This window comes from Lissotriton helveticus, chromosome 1_1 (assembly GCF_964261635.1).
Source record: "Lissotriton helveticus chromosome 1_1, aLisHel1.1, whole genome shotgun sequence".
NCBI classification, from domain to species: domain Eukaryota; kingdom Metazoa; phylum Chordata; class Amphibia; order Caudata; family Salamandridae; genus Lissotriton; species Lissotriton helveticus.
Genome location: NC_136057.1, coordinates 1,665,697,992 through 1,665,716,935, shown reverse-complemented (window position 1 = coordinate 1,665,716,935; position 18,944 = coordinate 1,665,697,992). Strand labels below are relative to the sequence as shown.

At 49.0% G+C, this 18,944-nt stretch overlaps 1 protein-coding gene across 1 annotated transcript in view; it reads right to left on the bottom strand.

The window, feature by feature from the left end:
- Window positions 1-18,944, bottom strand: part of DIP2B (DIP2 acetate--CoA ligase B (putative)) — an 805,292-nt gene that overhangs the window by 500,023 nt on the left and 286,325 nt on the right. The window contains exon 3 of the mRNA XM_078688921.1: window positions 449-577. Coding sequence (XP_078545047.1) covers window positions 449-577 — 129 coding nt within the window. The remainder of the gene's footprint in view (window positions 1-448; window positions 578-18,944) is intronic.

The window sequence follows — 18,944 nt, the reverse complement described above, 5'->3', positions numbered from 1 at the left end:
TTGAGCTGAAGATGGAAAGATTATATCAGTACAAATGTTCTTGCTCCCCAAAGCAATTAGGTTACCTCTTCAGAAATGACATTATTCTAGTAGCCATCATTTGTACCTGGTACGTGCACAAGATCTTTCCAATATTGTAATACTTAAATATAGCTTTTCTCAAACCACTCCTACCCTTTGCAAACTTCTGTAAACATATCATTTGGCACATCAGGTGACATAAAAAAAATTAAGAAAAATTGAAATTAACATGAATAGTTTATGAAAATCTTAAATCTTCTTTAATTACAAACTTGTGTTGATTTTTTATTTTACTCTGTGCATACTCCATTGCATCTAACAAATGATCACTATGTTTGCAAAATGCCACCAAAGAGATGGGTCTGGTGATTTATAGATGCATCAGATGGTCACTGAATGGAAATGCTCAGCCTGCTGAAGTCATTACCTGAACGGTAGCGTTCATCACGGGCGCCTCCGGAGCGAGCACGGTGATAGCGCGAGCCGGACTGTGCGGGAGCGGCAGAGGGGGCAGGCGTCTGACTCCTGTGCTCCTTCTGCAACGCAGGGTCCACACCTGAAAGGACAAGTTAGAACACCTTTACTTTGCCGCTCTCACTCCTGGATACCCATTTCCAAAAGTATAGATGAGCACTCAGACTTTTGTTCACATTATGACCATTCTCAATAAAGTCCCTCATAGAAAATGCATCTAATTTGGAGGCTGTGGTCTTTCACAAGGGGATAAACAATAGGAGGCATGTTAACCAGAAAACTGTCCCACCAACATGTTACAATTTCCCAACGGCATCAAAAACCTTTTGTGACCTTTTAAATCTCTTCACGTGGGATAGGCAAACAGGTGGAGACCTCAGGCTGATGTATTGTTTTCGGTACAAAAAGGGGATGGTGAAGGACGGATCATCTGAACCAGAGGCGCAACTAGAGGCAAATTTGGTGGGGGGGGGCTAAGAAAAAATTCGGGGGGGCTGAACCTTTAATCAGTAGGCAGAGTGGAGCTGCAGGGCCTCCAACAAGGGGTGAAGCAACAGCAAGGCTTAATTAACATTCAAATGGTCTTTTAACCCATTGCCCGTGGCCAGAATTCCGCTCCTGTGCTGAACATTTCGATCGCAGGCGTGGTCATGACGGCCCCCAGCCGTCATCAGCATACGAGCACTGAAGCCCGGTGAGTCCAATGGGTGTTGCGGGCCTGATTTGAACCAATCAAACACTCACACCTAGTCAAAAGATCTGGGTTTAATCCATCACCGTTCTTTAGCCCACTCTGCCACCCCAGTTCAGACATGGCCATATGCAAATCAGTCTGACCCTGTGCCTCATGGGAACAGTCCAGCCCGAACTGCCAAGCCATGCCTTCCCTGGACCGGAAACAAGCGATCTGTTGACTGCGTGTGAGTGTTTGATTGGTTCAGATGCTCCGTCCATCACCACCCCCTTTTGTACCGATGTATTGTTTTCAACACGTCCTAGCTGAAAACAGAGCCTACTCCCAGGAGCAAACACTCTCCTGCATCTTATGAAATTATTACAGAAGAAGGCTTCTGTGAAGCCTTTACAATATCTATACAATGCATGTGCATATATTGTTCTGGAGTAGCATGCTACTCGCCCAAAAATCTCTTCAACGCCTCATCAGGGGTAGTAGGCGCTATATAAATGCAATTACAATACAATACAATATTCCAGGTAGTGGGTGAGACTGGGCTACCTCTCCAGTTATAAGGAATAATGGTTAAAAAAAATAACTTAGTTTCCAGACCAACACTTAAAGCTACACAGCAGAGTAGAGAAGCGATTACTCCTAAATGCACTGCAAATCACTAGACAACTTTACCTAAATCCGCGAGACACGGTGTGCTCATAGACTCCTACCAATAATAACGGATATTAACAGAGTGTGGAAAACTGCAGACCAGCTTTTTGGTATTTCCAAGACTCGCACTGAACAGAGTTTCCACTGAGCAAATGTTACATGGTCCAAACGCCAGCCCTCGCCTGTATTTTCGGAATCAACTGGCCCACGGAATTCTGTATTCAGCCAATGAGAGGAAGCATACTTTGCCACAAAAAATGAAACTTTTGAGAACCTTCAGAAACACAAACGCAGAACTAAATGGCATTCGCTTTTATAAAACAAGGACTCAAATGCAGTGTCACATCCTGCTGGTCATTCACCTGCAGCTTCAACAGATCTCTGCCTCGCTCACTCAGCCACACAAAGAAATAGTACCAGGCTAATACAGTAAATGCCACACAACACGCAGGCAGTGGATTATACAAACACAACTACAAAGTTACACACAAACGAAAAGCAGTTAAATTGTCTGGTGTCTATCATTCTGGTGGGTATACAAAGTTATGATCAGTAACCACAGACCTGCAAGGACGTAGAGGTACATTTTTTGCTGCGCGGTGATCTGCCCCTGGGGAGACGGGTTCAAAGCGCCTTGCACAGAGTGTGCATTGCTAGCACAGGGAGATTTTTCAGCACTGTGATCCTGTTCTACCTGTTTCTGGCCCAGCAGTGGAAATCGCCCTCGCTGCTGAGAGGGGGCTGCGCTCTCCAAACTACTGTTCATTCATTCATTACAAAAGCAGGGAAAGCACAGGCAGCTGCATAGCCACAGCAGGGCTGGGCACAAGTGGAGACAAAACACATGAAAAAGTGTGGAACTAATAGATAAACTCGTGGGAGGGGAAGCAACTCGAAGCAAGGGGCCTGGAGTATTCGTGAGGAAAACTTTTGTCGCATTCAACAGATGAGAACATTTTACTACAACGACGTCACGCCTGGACGGTGATCAGCTCTTATGGTACAAGGAAGCCTCAGGAATATTTATTCGCTTATTTTTCATCGGCTTTAAAAAATCAGTTTATGTGATTAGATTTTGGAATGTGGGAAACAAAGGATCTCAGCCCTTCAAGGAAAGATCAATGCATAAGCAAGACTGCAGACTGTGTGATTATAAATATGAATCTTTCCAACATATTTTCTGCGCATGCCCAAAGTTATTAAAAGAAAGATATTAAAAGAAATATTTAATTAACAACATGAACATACGAAAAAGCAGTAATCACCTGGCTAGGTGGGACCTCAACCCCCTAGTCTGCAAGGGGGTAAAAATGTTCAATCTGTATTTAAAGTTAATAGGTCAAAAATCTGTAGAATTCCAAATAGATTCTTAGAATTAGAGGAAAACTACAAAGACTTGCAAAGATAACGAGCGGTCATAGATTCACAGTCTTAAACACGGTGTATTTTTTGGAGTGATGTTTTTTCAATCTTAACTGCCATTAACTAAATGACCATCGAATGTAAATGTAAATGTTTTTGTACTTGTATAGCGCACAGCTACCCGCAGTGGGTTTCCCGGCGCTTGTACGAATACCGCAAGGGAACCCTTCCTGGCTTTCCCTGTGAAGTGTCCACTCCTGGGCACCCCCATGATGCAGACCAGGCATCCCTTGTGTTGTGGGGGCCGTTGTGGAGACTAAGCAAGCTATTGCCCAGAGTTGCAGCGCGGGACCCATGATCAGAATAGGCACTGAGGCGAGAATATCCAGTCAGGGGAATTAATGAGCCCGAGACCCGCCGAGGCGGGAATCGAACCCTGGTCCCTGGCCAGAGCTCTGCATCGAGGTCTGCCTGCTCTAACCATTGAGCCACACTTCTCCACATTGAGCCACACTTCTCCACAATGTAGAACTAGGATTAATTGTTTTCAAATTCTATTAATGATTATTAGGATGTCTCCGTGCTGTAAAACACGTTGCTTGGTGTAATGGTTTTTCAAAGACCGAACACTTGAATAAAATTGAACTGGTATTGGAGAATCACCACTAAAGCACATTCACACCCACGGAGTGCTGAAAGAAAAAGAAACAAGCACTAACTAAGCCTAAAGATATCACCTATAGAATGTGGGTGCCGAACTGTTGGCTTTGCCAGTGTTTGTCTCTGAACAATTGTTTTTAAAAAATGTATGTAAAAGAAAAATGTAAAAAAGAAATTCTAAATACTGGAGGAATATCAAACAAACATCTTATGGTATCTCAAGCTGTAGGCTGAATTCAATGTTCATAATCTGTATAAATGGCTTGGTTTATTTTTCAAATACATTACACTCAGAAAACTCCTAACTGAATTTAGAAAGAATAATGATGTGTTAGAATGTAAAGGGAAATGCTTGCCAAGGCTTTATTTATTTTCCACAGGATTCAGTCATTTGGTCTCTGTAGTAACCCAGACAAATAGGTTTGTGGGCTTCTTGGAGATGTGTCCTGCTAAGTACACCTTCTGCCTCAGACATCAGTTGCAGCAGGAGGCCTTTCCCACAACGCCATAAAGCCTGTGTGTGGCTTGTGCTTTCATGCAGTATGTGGAACGCAGGTCATCAAACAAAAACAGCACAAAGTCTGCTCTTCAGCCATATCCCAGCACAAATACATATGCGTGTTGCTATGCTTCTCCAGACAAGGTGGTTGAGTTGGGGGTGCAACACAGCAGGAGTGTAGGAAGCAGTATTCAAGGCACTCTAAAGAGTGAGCTGGAAAACACATACGCTCTTTATAGAGTGCTGACTGAGAAAGAAACAAGCATTTACAATGCAACGGTCTCGCCTTTGCAAAAGTTAGAGCTATTGGCATTGTAAATGACAATTTTTATTTATATGTTGGTTTTGAAAACAGATAAATAAATGGCATTGTCATTTACAATGCCAATAGCTTATCTCTTGCAAATGCCACACACAAACACACAGACCCACACACACACAGAACCACACACACACACAGAGCCACACACACAGAGTAGTATGGTTTCTTGAAATCATACAAATCTATCACAAACAGCGGTACTATTAATGGAAGATTGACCGAATATAAATATCAGTGTCTGAAATTAAAAAGTCTGGAAATATCATACACAAGTCTGCTCGTATTGTGGATTAGGGTTTTTTGACTGCACTCAAAGATTCCCACTGAAGACCCAGTGCAGATCAACTCTACCTTACCATGGCCAAGTCTCTAGTGGTACCACTACTCAAAGTGTTCCAGGGCACTGCAAAAGGGACCAACATTCAACATTTTGAGGCAAGTGTGTTTGTGTGATCGCAAGCGTGCAACAGGTTCTCTCAATAAGTGAGAAGATGTGCCAATGCCATCAAGCTTTAAAAAAGAAACCAGACAAGGACTGGGGAATTGCTTCCCCTCCCGCAAATTACAAAACGAGATTACAGCCCCAGTCACTATGCTAAGAAGTTGCTTGAATATTTCCTGTTCACACTTACCGCACGCACAAGCAGAGCTGGAAGCCAACAACCCAGTTCTCATCATTCAAAAGGGTTATGTCACATTTACATTTTGCTTAATGAAATCGTGATCTCTGCAACATTCACCCTGAAAATTGCTCCACAACCACTAATACCTAGGAAGAAGGTGTCTGCATGGACAGTGAACAGCGCCAACTCCTTTTCGTATAGATTCCAGTGGTAAATACGAAGTACAAGCTCTCTCTAACCCATGCGATGGAATGGCCCTTGCGCTGAAAAGTGGCACTCTGGTGCCTTGTTAATATAGCGCTCTGGCAGGAGCAGTTTTTTTCCACCGGGCCAAGCCCATTCCACCAATCTGCCCTCATAATGGATTAGTATGGAATTTAAGAACCCCATCCCCCCACCCCTCAAAGGGGATACAAAGCAGCAGCCTGCCCCGCAGACTGGCATTGCCGGTTAAAGTGCACCATATTTATTTATTTTATTTATAAAGTTTTATATACTCACTAGCTCCCCCACCATGAACACCAGGTAAAGCCCAGCCACCGCCACCAGTCTATGTTCTAGCTGTTCTGTGTGAGAAATGCTTGCACTGTCACTTTTGTGCCGCTCCTCAAGTGCCTAAATTGAAAAGAATAAGTGTAGGTGCCCCAAATGTTCTTCTGGCGCATGTGCTTCACCTCTGTGAGTACTCCACATGGTACACCACTGTGTGTGAGGGATGTCCACTTCCGGTGCCTGTGCTGCATGGTCTGCACCTCTGTGTTTGAGGGTTGTTCCCTTCTGGTGCCTGTGCTGCACCTGTGTATGAGAGTTGTTCCCTTCCGGTGCCTGTGCTGCACCTCTGTCATTGTGTGCGAGGGCTGCTCACTCCCGCTGCCTGTGATGTAAGTACCCTTTCTATGTATGAAAGACGTTAGAACGGTGGCTGCGCATGCTGTAACCCATGTGCTGCAACTGCCCAATAGCATCTGCCATGGCAGAGAGGGGGGCTCAGAATGTCTGCTGTGTGGTTAACCCCTGGGGGTAACAACTGCCAAGGTCCAGACCCCGCTTCAGTCCCTGTCACAAGAAACCGAGTACAAGTGCCACAGTCGGGGCCTTCCTTCTGCTATAATGTGCTCTCCATTCCTAGACTCTCTCCTCACAACCTTTTAAGCAGACATGTCTAGCTTGCTCCCATCCCTAGCCAGGATCCAGATTCTCATGTTGGGTTTGGCGCTTTGGATTCATATGTAAACACAAGAATATCCCAGTGTCTTCGTTAATTGGAGCAGAACAAAAGAGAATGCATAATTTAAACAAGCGTCTCTAAATGGAATCAGGCACTCGATAACGAGGTTCCTGCTGACCTGGAGTCATTTGGCACCTTAGAGTTTATTAAAAGTCGTAAAATCATTCCCTTGGTGCTGGGACCATTTGTGCGACATCCTTACTGCGGGATCGAACCAGCCCCTCTTCCATTAATAGCGTCGGACAGCGCCGAACGCGTAGAGCCATTAGTGCTTTCGCAAGATACATGTTTGTTGGCCCAACACGGCATTCCTCTCACAGTCATCCCTAAACATTGCATTGCGTCAAAATTGACCCCTGCTCCCTGCTGAAGCCATTGTGGGTGTGTGACATTACAGCGCATCGTCCTGTACAGTAACAGAGGTCTAAATTGCTGGGACGTGCCGATATTTTGGTAGCTTTGGGTGTGCCTAACATTCCTAGAGGACACCTTTATTGTTGTTAGGCACGGGGATATTAGGTGATTTGCCCAAAATCACGTGAAGTTCAGCGTCCTCTCCAAGACTCGAACCCACTTCACCCGCTTCGAAGTCGGACGCCCTGGCCATTAGGCCAACACCCCGCCTCAAACGGGCGGTGTGCGCTTGCCCCCGTCCGCCCATTAAACCACGAACATTTACCACAACCTTGTGTCTGAAACTGGCTACACGCCACAAACAAGTGCGGGCACACGTGCAGCCGTCTCAAGAAGGGGCGCAAAGACAGACCTTCGCTCTCAACTGCCCGAAGCATGCCCCATATCTCAGCTAAAGAGAACGCTGCACCTGCGGTCCGACAACAGAACGGGTTCCTGTAACAATGCCGGCCAGCACGCGCCCTCCCCCGGAGGGCATAAACAACGTTACGGGCTCCCTGGAAACCCACCTCAAGGCCCAAGAGCCCCATAGAGCCCGGGGTCCTTGTCCCCCTGTGTCTGGGCGTCGGCAGGGAGACCGACCTGTATGGGCTTCCCGGCGACCGAGTGTGACGGCGTCTACTGGCAAAGAATACATGGGTAGAGGGAAGGGGGGGCTAGAGCGGGACAAAGGAGAGCTGCGGGTGGAGGGAAGGGGTGCACAAACAGGGAGTCAGAGGCAAGAAACAACGGCACAAACAGGGAGGCAGGGGCACGAAGAACGGCACAAACAGGGAGGCAGAAGCTTACCTCATTTTCTCGGTAGACGCTGCTCGGAAAGCACAGCGCGCCCTGTAGGGATTCGGGGGGCGTGTTTTTCGTACTCTCCCCTTCCCATTGACTGGAAGGTAAAATTCCAGCCAATGGTAAGAGGAGAGGGCGGGACTTAAAAAAAGACGTGGAAACACCCCCGAATCGCGTTGTGACGGGGAAAGAGTAATTGACAACCATCTCTTCCAATGGCTAGCCTCCATTTATGGAGCTAGCCAATGGAAGAGAAGGCGGGACAAAGACCCACACTGTAGGATCATAAGATTTCGCCTGCGCGAGCACTGCTGCGCAGTGCTACGGCCAGGCGAAACCTAAACATGTATTCCCTAAATGGGAACGAATGATGCAAGTCAGTCAGACAAAATGATCAAACACAAGGGAGGGGATAAAGACAAGCAACAGGAGCAAGCAAATGAGTCAAATTACAACCAATGTTAAGCAATGGCTGGGCTGTAAGCCCACTGTAAATTCACAAAATGTGTCACAGCTTCACATATACAAGTGCTACATCAAAGATTGGACATTCATAACTCTCTAAAAGATCAGGTCAGAAGCACAATGTCATGGCCTGATTCTCAAAGCTTCCAAAATATGCACATTTGGCTAACAGGCACAAAAGTTGGTTTGCAATCAATCATGAAATTTGTAGAGCGCACTACTTACCCGTGAGGGTCTCAAGGCGCTTGGGGGGTGGGGGTGCAGCTACTGCTCGAAGAGCCAGGTCTTGAGTAGTCTCCTGAAGGTAAGTAGGTCTTACACCCCTTAAAGGATTTACTCGCATGAAGATTTTCATGTGAGCAAGGCTTATCAAAGGGGCTAAAAGTATGAAATAAGTGGAAATTATCATGTTGGAATGCTTTGTGAGTGTGCCTACAACCAAAATTTGAGAAATATAACCGGGACAAGTCAAGCAGTAAAAAAACCAACAACAAAAAAAATAAAGTTTGAAAAAGTGAATTTGCACTTGCTCAGCAGATTTTCATGTAAGCACATATATGTGCTTATTTTTTCCGGTGCGATAATGGAACGTTTTCTATGCGTATGCCTGAATTGAAGCCCTGCAAATATTGGTGGATTACAGGCCTACTTCTGTCAATTCTAGTGAGGCCCATAAAGTCTTATACCTGCACCCATGCAGTGTCACGGACCTGCGGTGCAGTTTTGTGACTTTAAGAATGGGATGCTTAATTAATTTATTTGCGTGTTGACAATAATGGCTTTACAATGATTTACCTTTGAAACAAGCTTTACTTAATGATGTCTTAAGAGTACTTGCATTTAAAGTTGCCCTTAAAAATTGCAAGATAATTTATCAAAACTGTCTATCTTTATCAACTTTTTTTTTTAAGTTGCAAATATTTGGGGGCTGTTTTACTTAGAAAGCAAGCAATCTCTAAGCTTACTTCCCTTTTGCTGAATGTATCTCCATATAAACAAAGAGCATTATTAATAGCTTCAAATTTTAAGTTTTGCAAACATGAGTACACATTTTTATATTGGAACCACTATCTGTAATACAAGCTGAGCTAGCAGCTCACGTTATTCCCAAAGAGTACTTGCTCAAAGAAAGACTTACGATAATGAATCATATTGAGCCTGTTATACTTGAAGATGCTTATTTTACCTTAGCAGCACGCAATCCTGATAGCAAAAGTGTTTGTGTTGCAGGGGTTTGAGCCTACTTGACTTAAGAAGTGGACAAAAACACTACGACTTCTTGTCTCTAACCCGAAACAACATGTCACGTGTGTGTGTTCATAATATACATAACAGGACGTTGACAATCAGTTAATAGCGGTCTGCAGGTGAAAACTACAAAGGACATTAATTTTACGAATGCAAGGTTGATACTCATTGGTGAAGTGAGGATAGTGTGGAAGGCCCCGGTGAGCCACGCAGTGGGAGACCGGGAGGATCAAGAAGAACCAGCCTGCATGGTACACCTCTGTAAGAGGTTTACAGGGTGTCCAGTTCCTGGATAGCTGCAGGTTCACAACTGTCCCTAGATGATGCCCGACTGGTAGGCCTAAATAAAGTAATACTGGTCAATATGCACTCTGGGCTGTATTGTTACAGGCGCTTCCAGTATTTTGCGAGGTGATAGGGTTGGTGTGGGTGAAAGGGTAGTAGCTGGAACACAAGTCTAGGTCTAGCTTGTGTTTCTACTATTTAATAATGACTTCCTTTATATAATACTTGCTACTGCAATTTTTCCAGTTTTGCAGAGCTAGCAATATCACTGCTCAATTTAACAGCACTTCATTTATCAATCTTGGAAAAACCAAATGCTGAAGTGGGCCTGCCAAAATTCAAACATGTTACCTTCGGGACACAACTGTCAGTAGAAAATAACTCACTGAGCCATCGTGGTGACATTTAAAGGGATTTCACTAGACAAGTTTACCTTCATGAGATCAATGTCCCCATTGGGAGTTTCAAATCTTCGATAGGTTAAGAGTGGAATACGAGATTTAGACGAAATATCAATGATGGCGGCTAAGATTGTGTCCGTAAATATGGGGATTTAAAGTAACTCAATAATGCAGCTCAGTCGACTGAGTTTCAAAGGATTGTCCTTAGGTTTATTGGTAATCTCCATGTTATTGGTCCTGATCCTATCCCTGAATGTTTTTTGGCATCAGTTAATTTGTGCACCATGAGGCATGGCCGAGGTGTCCACTGGATTGTGTAGAAGCAAAGGCTGTCTTTACCGATGCTGTGTTTGCGTGTAGTCCATTTACCTTTGAGAGCTTTTTCCCCCAGACTGGGTCTCGCACCAGCGTTTTACCAGTTAGTGAATCTTTCATGCATAAGTAGTCGATTCCTGTGGATATTGCAGCCGAGCATTAAAATGGATTCCATCTTTCCTGTGTTGTAAACATCAAATAGTAACTTTGTCCCATTTTTCGTCAGGAAGTAAAAGATACAAATTTGGGGCCCCTCGGGGACCATCTTTGATGCCTACTCTATTAAGTGTTTACGTGGCCCCATTAGCACCATTGATAGAACCTTTTGGGATCAAAGTAGTACCCTAGGTCAAAGACGCACAGTTAATTCTATCCATAGCTAAAACCACTGAAGTTTCATAAACCTCCTGCAAAAGGTGTTTATCCAAGGTTGTTAAGTGAATAAAAACGAGTTACTTAAAGTGTAAAAACCAAGATCCTTGTTCACGGGAAGACCAACATTTCTAATATCAATGACTGGTGACCTGCTGGTGTGCCCACCTCTCCAGCTTTGGTAGCTAAAAGCCTGGGAATAAAGTTTGACAACAAACTCACTTTTTTTTCAGCAAATCCTCAGTACCCCGGGCATGTGTTTCTCTTTACTTCGCACCCTAAAGAATTTTTGGGATCTTCTCATGTTGGATGCTTGATAAAGAGTGGTGCATGCGCTAATTACTTCCGGAATAGATTAAGCGAAATGACTTTTTTTTAGGTTTTATTCAAAGTTCTGATTAATAGGTTGCTGGTGGAAAGAAAACACTGCTGAATGATTGGTTTTGAGAGTCCATCACCTGCCTCCACTTTTCAACATCTAAAACATTGGCATTGGCTGCTAGTGCATCAGCACGGTTTTATTTATTTACGTTCGGTTTAAGGCTCTTGCCCTGGCGCACGGAGCATATCACAATGGACTGAACTATTTAAGAGAAAGGTTTCAACATTATAATCTGCGTAGAGAGCTAAGATCTCGTAAGCCTGTGATCTTTAAGCTGACAACTTTTCAACTGAAAAGCAAGGGAAGTAGATCCTTCTCTCTTCTTGCATCAAGCATGGAATGAGCTTCCCATATCCCTTTCGATCGTCAATACTGAACTTCAGTTAACAAAACTTTAAAGACTTGGTTATCTGCACCCCGTTAATACTCAGAATAGACAAATTCATCTTGCTTTTTGGTCTAGCGCCAGGACGCCCTATGGGGCAGCTGCTTGCGCTTTACAGATCAATTAATTAAATCATTACCTGGTTCTGGGTTTGACTTAATTAAAAAGAATTTGTTACACTGGTTAAATCGTGTGGACAGCCGAGCAATCTGCAACCAAGGCAAGCAGCTACAAAGCAGTAGACATGATGGCCTATTGGGTGACAGGCAGGATTAAGGTCACTTGAACATGTCAGTTCTTCAAAGAAAAGCTCATGATCGAAGAATCGCAACATAAGTTGGAAAGCACCCCTTCTGAGTTGCATTTAAACTTGACGAAATCAAAGTTAAAATCTTCGATTTCAAGAAATCCGTCCCTACAAGAGCACAAACAACTCAATTAAGTCACTTTCACCTAAAATCCAACTACGTTTTAATCCGCACACATCCAGCAGCTAAGGCCAAGCATTAATAGTTACAGCATTTGGCTACTCAAAAGGAGCATGAGCCACTTCACCAAAGAATACAACAACATAAGTGAGTCAGTAAGTCAGTAACTGACTGACATAAGTGCAAAATTCCGCAGCAAGTACGTCAGCCAGGTATAAAAAATACAAATCACGTAAATAGGAAAGCCACATTAAAAAATAAGAATGCTTGTGTCAGACAGTAAGGCCATTCAGACTTTAGTATGCTTGGAAAAATATCATTTTTTCCCAGAAATATAGTTTTTAAGCGTTAATGGGACGTCAGCTTTGTGTTCCAGCTGCTGCTTCTACATACATTCTTGCAGAGGGTCTTTCCCTCAAACACCTCATTGGAGGAACAGTGAGCACCCATCGCACAGGCATCAAGTTGGTTTCGATCAGGAAGGGTTATGTTTGTTAAAGAATAGTCAATAAAACGTATTAAGAGTAATTTTAGGTTTGCCTACTAGGAACTGACATTGCACAACAGTTACGTTTAACAGAACGCCAACGATCAACCAAACCGAAACCACTGTAAACCACCCAACTCAACTGTAGAGTCCCAGAGAAGAACAGCAAAACCTGTAATGCTTTAGGGCCGGATCAACTCAGGCCTTGGACCAGTAGCAACTATTATGATCCCACAGCCGCGGTGTTAGACGGGGACCCTGAGGGTCGGCCGGATACTGGGGGAGAGATCCCCGAGTGGGACCGTCTCCGGCGATCGTACAGACAAGTTACCTCCCTCCCCACAAACAGGCACCACACCAAGTCGAGTTCAATGCTTTATGTAAGGTTCTTAAGGCAAGGATATCAGCGATACAGGATATCTCGGACCCGGGGGTCCTCTCACTTCTAGTCTCTGTAGGGAAAAGGGGGTAGCGGGACAGTCTTGGTACCGGATCGGTACAGGTGGCGTTAAGAGGCGAGCTCACAATCCTCGAGCTGGAGTGTCGGTGGATCAGGCCGCGGCGGCGCCAGCAGGCCAAGATGATAGTCTCACAAAGCAGAGGGCCGCGGCAGCGCCAGCCGGCCCAGTCGATGGATTCACGAGGCAGAGGGCCGCGGCAGCGCCAGCAGGCCAAGACGATGGTTTCACGAGGCAGAGGGCCGCGGCAGCGCCAGCAGGCCAAGACGAAGGTTTCACGAGGCAGAGGGCCGCGGCAGCGCCAGCAGGCCAAGACGATGGTTTCACGAGGCAGAGGGCCGCGGCAGCGCCAGCAGGCCAAGACGAAGGTTTCACGAGGCAGAGGGCCGCGGCAGCGCCAGCAGGCCAGTTACGGATGAGTTCTTCTTGGGTCTCTCGACTCCAGGATACAACTGCCTTCCTGTCCTGGGGCTGCCTCAGTTATAGGTCTGGCACTCTTTGATGTCCGGACCCTCGCTCTTGGAGGTCGGGAGGTCTGGGATGAGGGAGTCCAGACACCCAGCAGGGGGGTGGAGCCAGCGCCCGAGGAGGCTGGGGGTGCTCGGCACCTGGCGGGGGAGAGCCATCGACACTTCGTACTCCCATTGACCTGCCAAGTGGGCCGTTCACCTCCTGGGTGGAGGGTGGTGCCGGGATGTCGGGGCCTGGTCAGGCCCAGGGTTGGGGTCGGGCTGAGGCCGCACGGCCGCGTGGTGCCGTGTCCAAGATGGCGGCTGGGCCGGGCAATGGTGCTGACGGTGGCCCGGGCCCTGTCCTGCGGGGAGGGAGCGAGCCCTTCATGTGGCCTGTCCAACATGCGTCCCCCCCAGCTGAAGACGGGGAGAGTCACCCATCTTCTTGGGGACTTTCCTCGTCGAGGCGGAAAAAGCGGGACAGGCCATCCGCGTTGGCGTGGTCTTGGCCGGGTCGATGTTCCACAGTGAAGTCCATCCCCTGCAGGGAGATGGACCAACGTAGCAGCTTCGGGTTCTCCCCCCGCATTTGCATCAGCCATTGCAGGGGTCGGTGGTCTGTTTGCACCCGGAAGTGGGTGCCGAAGAGGTAGGGCCGGAGCTTCTTGAGTGCCCAGACAACGGCGAAGGCCTCTCTCTCTCAATGGTGCTCCAGCGCTGTTCTCGGGGCAAGAGGCGTCGGCTGATGAAGACCACCGGATGGTCGACCCCTTCGGCGTTGAGTTGGGAGAGGACGGCCCCCACACCATGATCGGAGGCGTCCGTCTGCACAATGAACTCCCGGCTGTAGTCGGGAGCCTGGAGCACGGGGGCCGTGCACATGGCGGTCTTTAGCTTTTCGAAGGCCGATTGGCAGGCCGGGGTCCAGTTGACGGTTTTGGGGCTCTTTTTGGAGGTGAGCTCCGTGAGGGGCCCCACGATGCTGCCATAGTCCTTCACGAACCGCCGGTAGTATCCGGTGAGCCCCAGGAAGGCTCGGACCTCCGTTTGGATCGTAGGGGGTTGCCAGGCCTGGATGGCAGCGATCTTGAGTTGGAGAGGGGCCACCAGCCCGCTTCCTACTTGGTGTCCTAGGTAGGTCACGGACCCTTGGCCAACCTGGCACTTGCTGGCTTTGATGGTGAGCCCGGCTTGCTGGAGGGCGTGTAGAACCTCCCGCAGGTGGCGGAGGTGGTCGGTCCACTGGTGGCTGTACACAGCAATGTCGTCCAGGTAGGCGGCGCTGAAGTCTTCCAGGCCCGCCAGTACCTGGTTTACCAGCCGTTGGAACGTTGCCGGGGCGTTTTTCATGCCGAAGGGCATGACTTTAAAGTGGTAGTGCCCGTCTGGGGTAGAGAAGGCGGATCGTTCTTGGGCCCTAGGGGTGAGGCCGATCTGCCAGTAGCCCGCTGTTAGGTCGAAGATGCTCAGGTAGCGGGCGGCCCCCATCCGGTCAATTAGCTCGTCTGCCCGGGGGATGGGATGAGCGTCGGTCCGGGTAACTGCATTCAGCCCCCGATAGTCCACGCAGAACCGGAGCTCAGGGGCAACGCCCGGGGCAGCTGCCTTGGGAACCAGGACGACTGGGCTCGCCCAGGGACTGTCTGAGGGTTCGATCACTCCTAGGGTCAGCATTTTGGACACCTCTGTCTGGATGCAGGCTCGTACCCGGTCTGGTACGCGGTACGCTCGGTGTCGAATAGGAGGGCTGTCCCCGGTGTCCACATCGTGGAGGCACCAGGGGGTGACTCCGGGGGTGAGGGAGAACAGGGAGGCGAACTGCCTCAGGAGCGTTTGGCAGTCTTGGCGTTGCTCCGGGGACAGGGCCTCGGAGAGCTGGACCCCTTCCACTGAGCCATCCTGCTCGAGGGCCCTCAGTAAGTCCGGAAGGGGTTCGGAGTCTTCTTCTGTCCCAGTATCGGTAGCCATCAGGAGGCTGAGTTCGGATCGCACAAAATGGGGTTTGAGCCTGTTGGCATGGAGGACCCGTAGGGGGTTCCGGGCAGTCTCCATGTCGATTAAATAGGTGACGGGCCCCTTGCGTTCGATTACCTTGAAGGGCCCGGACCATCTGTCTTGGAGTGCACAGGGCTCAACCGGGGACATCACCCAGACCTGTTGTCCAGGTTCGAACTCAATGGAGGACGTGTGTTGATCGTACCACCTCTTCATGTCCTCCTGACTGGCCTCGAGGTTGGCTTTGGCGGCGTCTCGGAACCGCCGGGTCTGGTTGCGGAGAGCCAGGAGATACCTGTAGATGTCCGGGGGAGTTTTCTGGGGAGGCTGCTCCCAACCTTCCTTGACTAGGCTGAGGGGGCCCCGGACGGGGTGCCCGTACAGGAGTTCAAATGGGCTGAAGCCGAGGGACTTCTGCGGGACCTCCCGATAGGCAAACAGGAGGCATGGAAGTAGCACGTCCCACTGGCGTCGAAGGGGTTCTTCTAGACCCCTAATCATCCCCTTGAGGGTGCGGTTGAATCTCTCGACCAGTCCGTTTCCTTGCGGGTGATAGGGGGTCGTGAACTTGTAGGTGACCCCGCATTGCTGCCAGAGGGACTTCATATATCTGGAGATAAAGTTCGTGCCCCTGTCACTGACGACCTCCCGGGGGAACCCCACCCGGGAGAAGATCCCCATCAGGGCCCGGCCCACCACGGGGGCCGTCACAGTCCGAAGAGGGATGGCCTCGGGATAGCGGGTGGCGTGGTCTACAAGGACCAGGATGAACCGATGTCCTTGGGCTGTTCGCGGGTCGAGGGGCCCCACAATGTCTATTCCCACTCGTTCAAACGGGGTGGTGACGACAGGAAAGGGTTGTAACGGTGCTTTGATTTTTCGGCCACTTTTTCCGCTGGCCTGGCAGGTGGGGCAGGCCTTGCAGTGGTTGGTGACATCCTTCCGCATGTGGGGCCAGAAAAAATGGGTCACCAGGCGGTCGTAGGTTTTATCCTGCCCCAGGTGTCCGGCAAGGGGGACATCGTGGGCTAAGTTCAGGAGGAAGTCTCGGAAGTGAAGGGGCACCACCAGCACCCGACCGGCCCCTAGTTCTGCAACTTTCTGCTCGCTGTAGAGCAGGTCTTGGTCCCAGTAGATCCAGTGGGCCCCCGAGGTATCCCCGGTGCGCTGGGCCAGGGCTTGCTGCCGGAGTCCTTCGAGAGAGGGACAAGTTTTCTGTTCGGCCCGGAATTGTTCCTGCGTGGGGCCTCCCTCCTGCCGCCAGTGTGCCAGGTCAGGGACGTCCCGAAGCTGGTCGGATCCTTCTTCGGTTTGGGTCAATGGACTGGCTTCTGGGGCGGCCTCCTCTGGGATGAGCGCGGGAGGAGGTTCTGGCCACTCGGGCTCTTCCGGGCTGGGGACCGCGCGGGCGGTCATGGACCGGGTCGTGACGCAGACCCATTCGGGGAGGCCAAGCATCCCCAGGTGCTCCCTCCGCTCGACAGCTGCCCAGGGAGAGCTTTCAAGATCGTTTCCTAGGAGGCAGTCCACGGGGGCATCATCGCGGACAGTTACTTTTAACATCCCTGTTACTCCCCCCCACTCGAAGGGGACGCAGGCCATGTGGCATAGGCTTTCAGAGTTGTCGGCTGATCGGACAGGGCAAAGAATGTTCGGCAAGATTTGGTCTGGAGTGACGAGGTGGCGTCGGACCGCCGTTACACTGGCCCCGGTGTCGCGGAGGGCTTCCGCCCGGCGGCCATTAATGTTGACCCATTGACCGTACTTCTGTGTGTTGGCGGGAAGGGGGGCCCGCGGAATCATGTCTCTCTCCCCTAAGCAGACCAGTGCCATGGCGGCGGGTGCCCATTCAGAGGGATCGGCCTCGTACTCTTCTTGGTCCTCCGGGATTAGTTCTTCCCCTAGGGCCGCCGCTGCAACTTGGCGGGGGGTAGTGTTCGGATTCTTTGGGCAGTTGGGATCACTGGCGTAGTGGCCGGGTCGCTGGCACCTGTGGCACGTAATGTTGGCCCGGAAACCGGCCCGGACGGCAGGGCTTCCTCGGCCAACCGGGGTCGAGGGGTTTCTGGGGGGTGACGAGGGGCCGGGGTCTCTCCCCCGACCCTGACTCCCTCCTCCCCCTCGGGGGCGATACGATCTGGATAATTCGCTGGGTGCGTTCCGGCCAACTCGGGTGCTTTCCCACCGGTCGGCTTCGACGGCGAGTTGTCGAGGGTCGGTTAGCTTACTGTCCAGGAGGTGTTGCCGGAGCTCCACGAAGCAGTTGTTCGACAGGTGTTCCCATACGATAAGGTCAAAGAGTTGTTCGTAGGTGGTTACCTTGTTGCCCTTGATCCACCCCTCGAAGGCTCGGCTAAAAAAGTTCACGTACTCCACCCAAGTTGTACCCGGAATCCGTTTGCAGTCGCGGAACCGTTGGCGGTACATCTCAGGTGTGAGCCCGTATCGAGTGAGGAGGGCGGCCTTCATGTGGTCGTAGGAGGTCATCAGCTGGTCCGGGAGTTGCAGCAGGGCGTCCCGCCCTTCGTTGACAAACCTCCCCCATAATCCGGCTCCCCAATCGCTTCGGGGAATCCGGTGGGAGGTCATTGCCACCTCATAGGCTTTAAACCACTGCTGTATATCATCGTTCTTGTGGTATTCCCGGATGACATCTTTGGGGATGTGAACCTTGGGTTCGGTCGAGGCAGACGGGGTCGGTCGTTCGGGGAGCCCGAGGTCTTTATCCTGTTTCTGGATCTCCAGTGCTTTGAGATTGCGCTCATGTTCGTACTCTAGTTTCTTTTCCTCTAGCTCCCTCTGTCTTTGCTTGTCTTCTCGCTCTTCCCTGAGCCGTTGTAGTGTAGCTCCTATTTTCCCAATAGGCTCTGCGCATTGGAATAGTACCTACAGCAGTAAAGGCCTAGGCCAGACGTTAACTAGGTCTACTACTGTCGAAACTAGACTTAATTTTTGGGTTTGCCAGCTAAGCTCAGAGTTCGCTAGAAACTTTCTCGAATGTTCAAGGAAGGATGAACTCCCCTGATTAGACAAGAAGGGATTTAGTTTCTGACAACCATAGAACATGACAACTTTGCTCTCCCCTAATCAAGAGTCAATCTCGAGAGTCGTGTGAGCACAAGGCAATTATTTTACTCAGTCAGTACGTGCATTCTTAGTCTCATCAGAATGTAGAGAAAAGGAAGAGACGGGCGTGTTCAATAAAAGATGTTATTTATTGATCAGTCTCTTTTCTCGTACAAGAGAAATGGATCGATATTATTGCGATACTTATAGTTAAGTAAAGTGCATACATTAGAAGCAATAGTATAAAATAATACTGTAAAAACATTGATATGGTTTCTGAGCCATATGATGTTTAAAATGATTAAAATATATTTACATACACATATACATTTGACTAAACGTACTCAACTGGTGTTTCTAAATACGCCTACCCCGTGTACCTGACCTAAGTCTAATGCGTGGGCGGGAATAGAAAGTTACAGTTTAGTTTAAGTTTGTTTTTGCCAAGTGAATAACTAAAGAATTCTCTAGGAGGGG